At 42.4% G+C, this 15,576-nt stretch overlaps 1 protein-coding gene across 2 annotated transcripts in view; it reads right to left on the reverse strand.

Moving 5' to 3' along the window:
* Nucleotides 1-15,576, reverse strand: part of APBB1IP (amyloid beta precursor protein binding family B member 1 interacting protein) — a 108,639-nt gene that overhangs the window by 9,327 nt on the left and 83,736 nt on the right. For both annotated transcript variants that reach the window (XM_066385537.1, XM_066385536.1), the window contains exons 10-13: nucleotides 14,942-15,085; nucleotides 10,893-11,003; nucleotides 2,519-2,617; nucleotides 860-974 (exon numbers count right to left, since the gene is read on the reverse strand). In XM_066385537.1, coding sequence (XP_066241634.1) covers nucleotides 860-974; nucleotides 2,519-2,617; nucleotides 10,893-11,003; nucleotides 14,942-15,085 — 469 coding nt within the window. The remainder of the gene's footprint in view (nucleotides 1-859; nucleotides 975-2,518; nucleotides 2,618-10,892; nucleotides 11,004-14,941; nucleotides 15,086-15,576) is intronic.

The raw sequence follows: 15,576 nt of genomic DNA on the forward strand, positions 1-15,576 counted from the left end.
ACACTTCTAGGAAACTCACCGTTCGTAGAGTGGCCAGATTGGACACTGCTAGTAAAAGTATCTTTAAATGTTGGGTCAAATTGACCTCCCCGCAACTTCCACATTCAAGCTGCTTTTAGCCTTTGAAGCAGCAAAGAACATAAATGTTGGCATTCAATATGACCACCTAAATGACCAGAACTCTACTGCCACGAATGGTTGGTTCCAGTTCTTTCAACCATTATTTTCTTATAAAGAGAAATGTGTTTGAATTACAGCTCAGCCAGGGAGAAGAGACTAGATACTAGTTTGTTCCAGCATCGGTTTTCTCCATGTGGTGTGGGGATAATAACTTATAGCTGCAGGGCTCTTGTGATGTGGCACATGGCACCTACCTACCTCATCCCTCAATGTCCTGTCCTCCTTAAACATGCAAACAAGTAGCCAAAATGCTACCCTTAAAATGTGATGTCTAGGATTGGGTACAAGCTATGATGTCACTAGCTATGATGTCACTGAGGCAAAACGTCAGAGAATGATCTTGTCCTCAGTGTGGGCAGTCTGTTGGGGACTAATGATGCTTGGACAAATATAACATTTGTACTCTGATGAGACACAGCTCCCTTCCAGCTCACCCTAGAGTGGTGATCACTGTCTTATCCACAAGCACATCATTAAAAAAGGGTCAAAATCTTGCAAAAAGTCACTTACAAAGGAACAGATACAGGTATGTATGTGTGTAGATCTTGGGTCCTGACCATCAGAAGAGAAATGCATTCTGTACTGTCTACCAAATTCTGTTTTTATAAAATGTGTTGGGTAAGTTGGAACAGGAGCTTGGAGCTTGAGCAGGTGTCAGAATTTCTGCTCTGCGTGGTACCTGTGGGAGGCGGAGCTGTGGGAGCCGCGTTGACAGAGCCCAGGTTCATCCACCGAGAGGCCAGCCTGGCCCTGGCCACAGCCCGCTGGTAGTTATCATAGAGAGTCTTTCCATACTAGGGAGGAAACACGACAGAAGCAACAAAGTCACCCATTTATCCCAAATTCTTCACTCCATTGCAATATATATATTCATGACTACTCTTTATTTTTTTCCCAAGTTTTTTTAATATAGTTGACCCTTGAACAAGGGTTTGAACTGCACAGGTTCACTTATATACAGATTTTTTTCTATAAATACTGTAAATGTATTTTTTCTTCCTTATGATTTTATTTTATATTTTTTCAGGTAAACATTTCTATAGCATTTGAACTATTGATTGCGTTGTGTGCTCATCACCTAAAGTCAAATCACTTTCCGTCACCACATATTTGTCCCCCTTTACTCCCCTCCCCTCTCCCCCTCCCTCCACACCACTTCAGTTTTATCTATGTCCATGAGTGGCAGTTTTAGATCCCACCTATATGTAAGGTCATATAGTTCTTAGTTTTTTCTCTTCTTTTTAGTGAGGGGAAGAGAAACAGAGAGAGACAGACAGCAAGGGAGAGAGATGAGAAGCATCAACTTGTAGTTGCAGCACTTTTGTTGTTCAATGATTGCATTCTCACATGTGCCTTAAATGGGGGGGCTCCAGCTGAGCCAGTGACCCCTTGATCAAGCCAGTGACCATGGGGTCACGTTTATGATCCCGCGCTCAAGCCAGCGACCTTGCGCTCAAGCTGGTGAGCCTGCACTGAAGCCAGAGGAGCCTGCGCTCAAGCCTGCGACCTTGGGGTTTCGAACCTGGGTCCTCAGCATCCAAGGCTGACACTTTATCCATTGTGCAACTGTCTGGTCAGGCAGCTTTTTCTGATTTACTTATTTCACTTAGCATAATGTTCTCCAGGTCCATCTATATTGTTGGAAGTGATTTTCTTAATACAGTACCATTTTTCTCTAGCTTTATGGTATGAATCAGTATATAATACATATAATATATAAAACACATGTTAATGGGTTGTTTATGTTAGTGATGATTCTGGTCACCAGGCAGGCTATTAGTAAAGTTTTGGTGAAGTCAAAATTTACACTCGAGGTTTTCAGCTGTGCTAGGGTTGGCTCTTCTAAGCCCTGGGTTTTTCCAGGGTCAATGGTATCAGTATTTTAATAACAAATTCACAAATTGTTTTTTCATGTGTTAAATAACTTTCCAGATTTGTAGAGACAGTTAATACCTCTACCTAGACATCAGAGGAGAGTGTTAGCCACTCACTTCTGATTACAGAGGTCTTTATGTAATTCTACACCTTGTGTATGTAATTACACCTCATGTTTCTTCATTACACATTACACTTGCAATGCTCTCCACGAGTAAATAAAGATCTGAAAAGTCTCATGTCAAAGTGAACCCTTGATTCTTCAGTCCCTGGAGAGGTCCATGTTTCTATCCTTCATGCCTATTTAAAAAACCCAACAGGCAAATAAATACAATAATGTCGGTGGCACTGACTCATTAATGGCATTGACCTATTAAGAAGGAGCACAAAGACTGGACCCGGGCCAGGAACCCAGCTGGCAAATTTAAATTCAAGGTAGGGTGGAGTCCAAATGCTCACTCACCTTTGCGATCCTTATTCCCGTGACCCACTGGTCTAGAGTTCTTTCGTCATCACAGCAGAGGTATTTGATGTACTGGGACTCCTTCTGAATTTGGGGATGCTAGAAAAAGGTCAAGTCAGAGACCATTTATAAATTCCTCATTCGTGAGTGCCTTTCCAAACCATTTTAAAAACATTTTTATTGAATTTATTGGAGTGACATTGGTTAATAAAATATAGGTTTCAGGTATACAGTTCTATAATATTTAAAAATATTTAAAACTCTAACTATGCATGTGATTTCCTGAGGTAGTTACAAAAATTACTGGGAACTATTTTAGGATTAGGAAAGAGGGATACTTATAAAATGTGCTAAATTTGGAAAGGGTTTATGAAATCTGGGACATTTCTCCATTTATCAGATTAGAGAACTTACCCAATGTAATTCTTACATCAGAGAATTAGTAATGTTTTTTTGACTTCCAGTCAATCCTAGCATTATTTCTGTTACTGGGAATTATCCTTTCTTAACTGTCATCTCCCACCTAAAATAAGCCCTTTGGCCTCTGGATGGATGGCCCAGAGAAGGGACAATTCTATTCTCAAATGGAGCGATGTTGGGTGTTGCACTAAGTCAGTGAGGACAATGACATGGGCAGGCATGAAGGGAGAGAGGGACACAGTCCCTGGTCACACAGATCACCTCATATTTGTGTTTCCAAATCTTCAGTGCTTTTGTAAGGACTGCCTTGTGTCTCTGTGTCTGGATCCATGTCTGTCATTCACTGCTGAAGACCACCCTCTGCCCGGCCAGTACTAACCCGAAGGCTGGTGCCTGGTCAGTATTCCAGTTCAGAGGTGGAAATAATTGTTAAAAAATAAACAAGTGCAAGAATTCCTGTTCAGCCAGAAGTCTTATGGCCATAAGGCAAGAGGCAGGCAATCAAATCTAGGTTCTACGATGTGTACCACGTGAATTTCCATGGGTCATTATAATTTTTCATAAGCTTTATGATGCAGAGGAATAATTTCCCACCGTAATCATTTTGTGTGTGCACACACATGCTACCACCTCCCCCCTCATTTCCCAGGTGAGTTCCTTAATCCTGCAAGGATAAGTACAGAACTCCTGGTGGCACTGAGTGCGACATGGAATGCCAGCAGAGCTGGCGGCCCCCTCAGAAGGTAGCAACAAGTGAAGCCAGCCCTGTCTCTCGGAGGGTATTGCACTGACCTCCCCGCTTCACTTGTGCTTCTGGCTTTATCACCGACCTTCAAAGAAATGGCTATTTTCAAAGTTGATCTAAGCCAAGGACATTGTACCTTGAACCTAAGTTCAAATCTGAGAAGCGCCATCTGGACCAGTCACCTTGCTGATCTTTCCAATGACCCAGCCGGCAAGAGTAGGTGGTGTTGGCTGTGCCCAGAACAGATAACAAGACCCATGGAGACTCTGAGAGCTGGGTGAGAGGTTAGTAATTTTTGGTTTCACAAATGAGAAAACTGAGCTCAGAGAAGTTACTATATATTTTACCCCATGATTCACTAGAACCTTGCAATCTCTTATCCCACCCAGAGAATTTATACATTTGTATCAAGTTATGAAGCCAAAATTCCAGACTCTAAAGATGCCTCAGAAAAATGCAGAAATTATAAAGAATTCCTCCTTTTGGCCTTTGAGCCAATTGAAGAAAGTCTACTTTTATATTTTTATCTTGATATAAACTGTTTCCTTTATTGAGGTCCCACAGCCCTCAGACTTGGAAGAACCATCAGTTCTTATTTATTTCAGTACCAAGGCTCCCCTCTCTGCTGAGCTCCATGTTAGGCTCCTGCATGTGACCTGTAGCTTTCCATGCTGGCCGGCAGATGGCAGCGCACACTTTTGAATGTGTTTTGACTGGGTAACAACATTGTGTTATTGGGGTATGGGGTCCAACGCTTCCTCATTAATTCTGAACGTTAGATTTTATTTTTGCAAATGTTACCCAAACTAAGTATCCTCTTTGGAGTCCCTAAAAATTGAAACTGTCTATCAACTCAGATATTGTGGCCCAAGAGCACAAAAGGATTTGTTATATTAATTAATCAGAAGGTCATATTTTGATGAAAAGTACACTAAGTGGAGGACTCATTCCCTAGATGGACTGTAACATTCCACAAACGCCTGAAGTACTCTCGTCAGTAATGAAGCTCACAAAGCCAAACCAAAGTCCTCTTTCAGCACCAGATACACAGCTCCTCAACTGACAACAACGTTTTTGCTCTGTCACGTAACAGGGTAAACATGGGTCTCTTCAGCAATTGCCTGTTCATAATTGTTCTTAGAAAGCAGCTATTATTATTATTATTATCTTTGAGGAATTAAAAAGTTCGACATATATTAAAAATTTGGGATTATTTGTGTGTTTATGTTTTTGGTGCCTGTCATGTGAGAGCCCAGGAGCAGACTGTAACTTGCGTTGTGTTTGCAATGAAATGTACGAAGAAACTATCTGTGTAGAGGTGGCCACGTAAACAGCACAATAAACAATTTCATCCAAACAGTGAAACGTGGTCATTCCCTTAAACATTTGGCTTTTGAGCATAAGTAAGGGGCAAGAACTCTTGAACTTGAGTTCTAACAGTGGCTCCTATGATGAGGCAACAATTATACAGGTCTTGGTTCATCCTCTCCAACATGAATGGGGTGGGTCTCACTGATTTCCTTACACCACGTGTACACTAGGAACAAATATTGCACAATTAAGCATCAGATGACCTTGAAAGTCTCTTGCAATCCTCAGATTTTATGTTCCTAATATGAGCTACCTTGTGCGCACCAGGCTCCTTCCTGGCTCCCTTGTTAACACAGAAAACCCCTTAGCTCCCAAGACACATATAGCAAGTCACTGTGCTGTTTCTCAAGTCATGTTATGGGGCCTTGCTAAGGGGTTTACTGCCTAGTGGAACCTTTTGTTGAAAACTTATTTGCAAAGCAGTTAAAGAAAAATGCTGGTTCAGTGCCACGGGCCAGATTCTGCCACAGTTATTTTGATTGTTTCTGACCATAAAAAGAGAGAAGCTCAGCACAGAACACGGGGTCGGGCAATTGCAGAACATGACTCTACAAGGGAACTCACAGATCCCCTAAACTGACACATGAGGAAAGCAAGTGCCAGAGAGGGTCAGCCATTTGTCCAAGTCTAAAGAGAGTGGCAGAACCAAGGCCCCACGATTCAACAAACACCTCTGGGTGCTAGGAAATCTACCAACCTCTAGGCAAATAAAGTGATGAGTAAGAGAGTCACACACCATAGTTAGGAAGGAGCGCCTGGGGTTGTTGCTGGGCAGACACATGGTTACTCTATGACATGGTAACTTTCATAGTAAAAGTTTGAAAACAAAGGCTGAGAAAAGCTCTTTGGAAGAAGTGATAGACTACTGAAATATATTTAATGATCATCTAGAAATTCTGAGTGGCTAAGACCTGGAGCCAAGGAAAGAAGAGGCAGAAAATAAATTGGATCGAAGTCAGAGTCCAGGGCTTTGCGGCAGCCTAGCATCTGGACGTGTCCTCTGGGCAGTGGGTCATCAGACACTATAAAATGGTAGAGTGACACAGGCTGGACTGGTGGCCACATGGAAGGTGGGCGTGGGAGCGGAGGAGGAACAAACAGGAGAGGGCGGGATGAGAGCTCTCTCTGAGGGGACGCCAGGACTCGGTGACAGGACTGGGCGGGGAAAGAGAAGGGGGCCTGCAGGGCCGATTTCTCTTCCTAGTTGGGAAAGCTGCTGGGCATTATGGGTTCATTTGTGTTCCCTCCAAAGATCTGTTGAGATTGAAACAGAATCTTTGTTGACTGGTGGCCTTGTAAGAAGAGGAGGCCAAACACAGGCACACGGAAAGAAAATGGCTCGGTGACGATGACGGCAGAGAGAGCACCGTGCAGCTGTCAGCCCGGGACACAAGGACGGCATCCGAGAGCGCCATGCAGCTGTCAGCCCGGGACACAAGGACGGCGTCCGAGTGCGTGTGCAGCTATCAGCCCGGGACACAAGGACGGCGTCCGAGTGCGTGTGCAGCTGTCAGCCCGGGACACAAGGACGGCGTCCGAGTGCGTGTGCAGCTATCAGCCCGGGACACAAGGACGGCGTCCGAGTGCGTGTGCAGCTGTCAGCCCAGGACACAAGGACGGCGTCCGAGTGCGTGTGCAGCTATCAGCCCGGGACACAAGGACGGCGTCCGAGAGCGCCGTGCAGCTATCAGCCCGGGACACAAGGACGGCCGCGAATGCCACAGCCAGGGGACAGGCACGGTCAGATCGCTCCCCCAGGAGGATCCCTTTCAGAAGGAACCAACCCTGCTGACATCTTGATTTTGAACTTGTGGCTTTCTGAACTGTGAGAGGAAACATTTCTGCTCTTTAAAAATCACTTAGTTTGTTGTACTTCATTAAGTCAACCCCTAGAGACTAATTCAGTGCTGAGGGTACCACTCACCTTGGGAGGGACTGCAGAAAGGAGGAGTTTGTGAGGGAAGAGAGGGGGTGACCACCTGACAGGTTATGGTCACAAGGTCAGACTCAAGTTCTAGTCTTTCTGAGAGCACCTCCGTGGACTGACACAATCATGAAGGTCATACTAAATAAAACCTTCTGGTGGGACTTATCTGTCAGTGCTGTCCACGAAGTCTGCAATCTCTTAGCATGCTTCTCCATATCTTCAATTCCCTTTGAAAGATATGTATGCATTTTCTGGATTCTGTAAACCACCCTGGCCAGTGGCTCAGTGGAGAGAGCATTGGCCCTGTGTATAGGTGTCCTGGGTTTGTTTCCCGGTCAGGGCACACAGGGGAAGCGACCATCTGTTTCTCTCCCCTTCCTTCCACCCATTCTCTTCTTCTTCCCCTCCCGCAGCCAGTGGCCCAATTGGTTTGAGCATGGCTCTGGGCACTGAGGATAGCTCAGTTAGAGTACATCAGCCTCAGGTGCTAAAAATAGCTTGGTACTTGAACATCGGCCAAGATGGGGTTGCTGCGTAGATCTTGGTCAGGGTGTATGTGGGAGTCTGTCTCACTGTCTCCCTTACTCTCACACACACAAAAAGAGAATTCTGTAAATCTGCGTATCTTAATTAAATATTTATTTATTTATTTATTTATTTATTTTAGAGATGAGAGGGAGGGAGGGGGAGAGAGAGAGAGAGAGAGAGAGAGAGAGAGAGAGGAGAGACAGAGAGAGAGAAGGGGGGGAGGAGCTGGAAGCATCAACTCCCATATGTGCCTTGACCAGGCAAGCCCAGGGTTTCGAACTGGCGACCTCAGCATTTCCAGGTCGACGCTTTATCCACTGTGCCACCATGGGTCAGGCTTAAATATTTCAATAGCAAGATTTTTTCCCCCATAGTGGACAGAAAGCAAAATAAGTGACCAAAGTGTTCATAAACAAGTTAAGTTCTCTAAACTGTGATAGAGCCTTATATTCAGCAAATTAATAAAAATTCCCAACACTTTTGGAAGGAACTGAGAAGCATACTTCAGAGCAGAACGAGCAGGGTGACTGTACAGGAAGAAGTTGGCTGGAGGACAGAACTGTCCGCCCTGAGAAAAAAGGAAATGCATGTTCTGCTAGGGTTGCTCCGGGAGGCTGGCTGCCTCTCCTCTGAGCTTTCTTCCCCATGGGGAGGCCCCAACTCTCTCCTAAAGGAAAGAGGCTTTGGGGAGGAGCGTGTTTAAAGTTCTAGCCCAGTGTGCTGGGTCTCAGCATTGCCGTGTGCAGTGAAGCCCAGGAAAACCTGTGTCCCGGTCTGATAATTCAACTCAAGCTATGACTCTAGGACCTGGTCCCAAATATGGGAGTCAGCTCCAGAAACTGAGTCTACTCACTGTGCCTAAAGTCCCATCTTGGGACATCTAGGTCTGCAATCTTGTCTTTCTCCTGCTGGACATCTGTGCCCTAGCCTCTGGCCCTGCCCTGGGGTTTGGACCCTGTGTCCTGTTTGTCTCTACTCAGAAGGGGATTTCATCATCAGCTAAGCCCTGACTGTCAATGTTTAGAGTTAGGACACTTTCTAATGCCCTGAGCACAAAACTTGACTGCACTTAGGAAAAACAGAGATTCCCAGGATCCATCCTTATACATTTTTGTTCACTGGGTCCCCAGCCCTGGAACCTGTATTTCTAAATAAGCCTCCCCTAACTGGGATTCAGCCAGTTTACTGACCAGCATTTCAAAGCCTCCCACCAGAACCTTCTCTCTACTTGAGAGAGGGGGGCAGTGCTTCAGAGCTGAAGTGCATAGAAATTTGGTGATTCTCAGAGTCTCAGGATTCCAAACAAGAGCCACGAGGTCAGACTGGATTGCAGTGAGGACAGGGTTCAAGGGCGCTGGCGCTGGGGGTAGAGTGGGTAAGAGAAGCTATTTCGTTTCCTAGCACACAGTGTCTGAGATGGTGGCGGCCGCTGAGCCCCCACCTGGCTTCGCATCCTGGCCCAGGTTCCACATCTGTAGACCAGGGAGAATCATGGCTCTCATGCCATAAAGTGGACAAAAGGATTAACCGAGTTAGTATATGTAACATGCTTAAAACACCACATTCTGGATGCACTGTACATGTTGGCCACCATCCTCATGGCTTTTTCCAGGCGGGGACAGAGAAGGAAGTGCAGGAGCCTGAGGCAGGCAGGGCATCCCCCCATCACTCTCTGCTCCACACCCACAGGCCCCACTTTGGGGCCTCAGCACTGGCTATTCTTGTCCCTGCAGTGGGCCCCTCCAGGCAATTCTTATTCACTTACTTCACTCACATCTTTTAGCCAAAGGTCACTGACCTGGAGAGCCATCCCCCATTACTTCGTTCAAAGAGTTCCATACCCTATTTCAGACCCACAGCCTTATCGTCTTCTGACATCACATCACATATTTTTTTGCTTACTGCCATTTCTCTCACACTAGATGTAAACTCCATGAGGATGCTGGGACTAGCACATGCTCCATTCACTTCTGTATTCCCAGCCCCTGGGGCGGGACCTGGCAGACAGCCAGCATTCAACAAATGCTGAGTTAGTGAAGGAATGAATGACTCTTGCTCTCTTTTCCCCCAGCCCCTTTACGGTCATTATCGGGGACTGCCCTGGGTCATTATCGGGGACTGCCCTGTCGAGAGCAGGTTTCTGCACAGCAGCACGACTGACATTTGTGGCCAGCCAATCCTTTGTTGTGGGGGTTGCCTTGCACATTGTAGGATACTTAGCAATGTCCCTGGACACGACCCATCCCATGTGAATAGTAAGAGCCCTTATCCCAAGTCACAACAAACAAAAATGTCTCTAGATCTTGCTAAAGTTCCTCTGGGGTGCAGAATGCCCCCTGGGTGAGCAATACTGTGCGAGTGTCAGGCTGACTGAGCTAGTCTCGTGGATGTCTACATGGAAACCACACATCACCCTGAGTCCTCAATGAAGCCAATCACTTCAACCAATTATTGATAATGATAATAATAAATAAGAGTAAATGGACAGGGAGGGGTCACTTAGAAGTCAAAATTATCAAATAAAATTAAGTTCAATTATTGTATTTGACTAAGAAAAAACCCAAAAATTATCCAGGAAAAATAGTTTTTGTATTTTCTGTATTTTTCTTGAGAAGTTCCTAATTTATAAAATCTTCTTATAATGGAGTAGGAACACAAGAAATAAAGAACTGAAAAATTTATTCAGTATTATCAATATAGATCATAAAATTCAAAATGCAGAGCTTTCATTTTTGTATGTGATGAAGAAACCTGGACAGATTCACTTTACTTCCCCTCCCCCTGTTTTTGAAATTGAATCTATTGGGGTGATATTGGTTAATAAAATCATGCAGGTTTCACAATTCTATAGCACATCATCTGTACTCTGTACTGTGTGGTCACCCCCAAGTCAGGTCTCCTTCTGTCACCACTGACCCCTCACTGTCCCCACCTCCCCCAGCCCTTCTCCCTCTGGTGATCACCATGCTGTCAGACAGAGTCACTTCAATGTTTTAGAGTCAGGAAATTATTCAGATTGGTAGAAATGTTTCCTCCTTTCCTATTTTGGTTTAAAATAAAATGCTTAATATATCATAGTTTTCGCTCCATAAGACACACTTGAACATAAGACACACCTAGGGTTTTAAGGAGGAAAATAAGGAAAAAAAATATTCTGAACCAAATAGTGTGTTAAAATATTTAATAAAATACTGTATTTTTCATTCCATAAGATGCACAGGCATTTTCCCCTCCACTTTTGGAAGAAAATGTGCGTCTTATGGAGCAAAAAATACGGTATTATACTTGTGGTTAACTATATAACATTTAACATTATTTTTCTTAAAAGGAAATATTAACTCAAATTGCTTACAGACATAAAGGAAGGACTTCTTACAACATACCTTAAAAACAAAGCAGTAGTCAGTAGGGGCTTTATATTTCATTTTACACTGAATCCCATAGTAAATGTTAACATTTTCAAACTGTATAAAACATGCCAGATCTCGAGATGTCTGAAAAAGAAGGAAAAATATAACCTTAATATGGTTGGCAGTTAATAGCTTTCCAAGGTGCCCTGACCTGAGATCAAATACACAACCACTGTCCATCATCAGTACGACGCTCTGACCAACTAAGCAACCCAGCCAGGGACCAAGGCTGTTCTTGATAGCACAACTAAGGATGATATTTCAGTAGAATAATATTGAATTTTAGGTAATTTGTTGAAGCACCTACTATGTTTATTTTTTTTTAATTTTTTTAATTTTTATTTATTTATTTATTTATTTATTTATTTTTTGTATTTTTTTGAAGCTGGAAACGGGAGACAGCCAGACAGACTCTTGCATGCGCCTGACCGGGATCCACCCGGCACGCCCACCAGGGGGCGACGCTCTGCCCACCAGGGGGCGATGCTCTGCCCCTCGGGGGCATCACTCTGTTGCAACCAGAGCCACTCCAGGGCCTGGGGCAGAGGCCAAGGAGCCATCCCCAGCGCCCGGGCCATCTTTGCTCCAATGGAGCCTCGGCTGCGGGAGGGGAAGAGAGAGACAGAGAGGAAGGAGAGGGGGAGGGGTGGAGAAGCAGATGGGTGCTTCTCCTGTGTGCCCTGGCCGGGAAATCAAACCCGGGACTTCTGCACGCCAGGCCGACGCTCTACCACTGAGCCAACCGGCCAGGGCCTACTATGTTTAGTTTTCTAAAGGCCAAAGCATGCCACAGCCCCAGAAGTGGAAGGAGAGATTCCACAACTGTGCTGGCACCTGCACACAGACTCCCAGGGTCAGAGCTGACTGGTTGACCTGAGGACATCATTATTGATTCAGTCAAGACACGGTGATCAGTCACCTTGTCAGAAATTTCATTTTGGCTTTCGCCATTCTAAGTAAGTGATGGATTTTGTGATTGAACATTTTTTAAAAAAGTGTCTTTCAGGAGGAACAGTGAGAGGTAATTTGATGCTCAGTAAATTAGCACACAACTCATGCACTTCCTCCTGAGGAAAAAAGATTCCGTTTATGCTTTCTCTTTAGGGCTGAGGGTGTTGCCATGGAAACAGAAACCTCTCCTCCATGTATAACAGGCATTGTGAAGACTGCAACCTCTAATCTGCATATTTGGTTACACTTCAATTACAAATTCGTTCTATTATTTTTCCCCATCACATTCTGTAATTCTTTACCTAGTTAGTGAATATAAAATGAAGGGCAAAATGGCGATGCCTCAGTGTACAATGATTCCTTTATTTCTGATTGTTCATTTTTTTGGTATATTTTCTTCCAGATTTACAAAGTTTTAATTTTTTAATTAGAAAACTAAAACATATTATAATTTCAAGAACAATGCATATATACAATATATATATAATAAAATGAAAATCTTCCCTCATCACTCCTTTTTCTAATTCTACTCTTTTCTCCATACGTACTATTGTTAATAGCTGAGTAGTATTTTTCCAAATGTTTTTGGGTAAGCATTTATATACATATCTATGTCTAGACAGATCCACATACATACATATGCTTACATGTATACAATTTTTTAAAGCATGAGTGAGATTTTACTGTAGTTTCATACCAATTTATATTCAAACCTTATGCAAGAGAGCACCCATTTTTCTTAACCGCTCCTGCTGCAATTTAGATATTATCAATATTAATTTTATCAATCTCATGGGAGGAAATATTTCACTATTTAATTTATATTTCCCTGATTTTAGTAAGATAGAGCAACTTTTTAATTATTCGGTGGCTACTGATATTTCTCTTTCTGCCAATTCTCACTAAATAAGCTTTACCTTTTTTATGAGTATGTTTATCTTTTTCATTTTGATTTGCTGAAGTCTTTATATTTTATGGATCTTTATACTTGGTTATACTTGCTGTACATGTACTCTCTGACTCTATAGATAGTCTTTAGTTTCTTGTTTGAATCTTTGGCCATGAGGAATTAAAAACCACTATATACAGTCAAATTTGTCAATTTTCTCCTTATAACTTTGAGTTTTTAGTCTTGTGCAAGAAGGCTTCCTTAATCCCAAATATATGGAAATTAATATGCATTGTCTTCTAAGATTTTATATTCTTTTTTCCCCCAACTATGTTTAATTAATCTAGGATTTAATTTGGAACATGGCACAGGGCAGGAAATTATTTTTTCCGAGTGGATATATCTTTATTTCAATGCTATTTATTGACTATCACATTCTTTTCCCACTGCTTTAAAATGCTTAGTTGAATTTTCTATATATTAGATGACTCTCTGTTCATTGGTCTCTACCTATCCCGTTTTTACCTAATGTTTTTGGAGGAGGAGTTAGTTCTATATCAACGTTCTTCACAATTTTGCTGGAGTATAATCTTTCTGATTAATTTTAGAATCAATCTGTGAACTTCAACTAAAAAGAATTCAATTGAAATTTTTCTTGGGATTGAATATGTAGAAAATCGGGGGGGGGGGGAATTGATGTTTTCATCTAGTAACACATTAATTTCTATTTATTCAGTTATTTCACTTCCTTTATCAAATTTTATACTTTACTCCATAGCAGTCTCCAACATTTCCTGTTGACTGTGAGGTGCTTTGTATATTTTGTTCCTGTGATGCATGAAACCTTTTTCATTATATTTTAATTTATATATTGTTTGTGCAAAGGAAAATGATTTCTTATTTGGCAAATTTATTTTGTCCTACTAGTGTTTCAGTTTAGTGTTGTATATTGCTTGGTAGACAGGCATGTCAACTGAGAAAAAAGAGAATTTCTGCCTCTTCTTTTCCAATAATTATATTTCTTATTCTTTTTTCTTGCCTTACTGGCTAATTCCTCCACTGTAGTGTTAATAGCAGCTGTGAGAGAACGTACCCTTGTCCTTTTCCAATGTGAACACGTCTAATTTTATCACTAAGGGTGTCGTTTGTGGCAGGTTTATGTATGTCTCATCTATATGTAAATGCCAAAGACATTTCTAAAATAAAACAAGTTATATGTGGGTCAACAGTTATGTGGGACTGGACTGCAGGTGGCACAGACAGAACCGTATCAGCGCCCTGGCTGAGACTAGCAGGAGCAGGAGCTGCCCTGAGCGAGCATTACCGCTAGTGCCTCTCTACTCTCCCACAGAGATGCAGAGTCTGCTTCCAGTTTCTGAGAGCACACCTGGGCGTTCACCATGACTTTGCCTGCATGGGGTTGTGGGTCCAGTCTGTGAGGAGAAAGAAGTCTGCAATTTGTAAATATGCCATTTGGTGGTGCCCTGGATTAGACAGCGACGGCAAAATGTTCTGGCTTAGTCTAGAGATAGATGAGAGAGATATTCTCAACTTTAAGAAAGGTAAACAAAGAAAGGAAATGCCCCAGACCTCTAAAAAGGTCTTTGAAAAAGCTAAGGGTCTGAATGAGAGTCAGAATTAAATTTCATAGAAGAATTTACTGCATGCTTGCAGATTTGAAGCACTAATCCTAAATCACCAAGACGTTAAATGATGTCTAAGGAACTCTGCTAAATTAGGACACTTCAGAGAATAACTTAAATGTTCAGAGTATAAGGGCTAAAATCTAAATGAAGATCTATCAAGACATCTAATGCCTCTATGGTTCCAGATAAAAGAAGTTTTACTATAATGACTATAGAACAAGAAGGTAAATACAGGGGAAAGAAGTCCTCAGGAATAGATACATAAAGTAACAAATTAACTGCCAGAAAAACACTTTGGCTCTCAATTTTGAAACCTGGCTTTAAAATAGTAAAATTCTTCACCTTCAACAGAGGGTTATGAGAAAGATTACAAAAGGATTTCTGTAGTCCACACAGGGTTCATATTTGTATAAACATTGTAATAACATTACTCCCACAGCAAAAGGGAGTGTATTTAAGTCGCCATCTGAGGATTTCTTTAGTTTCGCTTCCATGAAAACCTGTCTTTTGCTATCTATCCCCCCTCCTCTTCTGACCTTAGTTTTTCCTTTGGGTACATAATAAATTCCAGAAGCTCGTAAAAGAAAATAGCGTCTTTTCCAGGATTTCTTTCCATCTTCTTTCAAATAAAGAGCTCCTTCCAGTTCTGGCACAATGACAGATGTTCCGCAGAAACTTTCCTGAAATGGAGATTCCAATCACACACACACACACACACGAAAAGGTAAAACACATTTTGTTCACATTTAAACAAACTGTGGTAAACTAGCCTGTAAGCTACAAGTCCCTTTGTCTACAACTCAGATGGAGAGAGCATGTGTTTCTATTGCGTGTTATTTGCTGGAAAAAAGGGAGAATTCCACGGTGCTTTTGAGTCCCGGCTCCTGAGTTAAGACTGCAGGCTTCTTGACCACCTAGCTCTGTGACAGTGGGCAAGTCGCTAGACTTTAGTTTCTTTACCTGCAAAAATGGAGTGATAATAGCCCCGACTTCACAAGGAAGGTTGTGAGGACAATTTTGGTATATTGTAAAAGTAAGTGTTAGAAGGTATTACTGTTATAAGTTGGTAAATTAAAAAAATTATCTTTCCTGCAAGCAAAAAAGATTACTATTTCACTGCCAAGAAATAGAAAAATTACAACATATAATTCTATATATAAAATATGTGCAA

Source organism: Saccopteryx leptura, chromosome 5 (assembly GCF_036850995.1).
Source record: "Saccopteryx leptura isolate mSacLep1 chromosome 5, mSacLep1_pri_phased_curated, whole genome shotgun sequence".
NCBI lineage: Eukaryota > Metazoa > Chordata > Mammalia > Chiroptera > Emballonuridae > Saccopteryx > Saccopteryx leptura.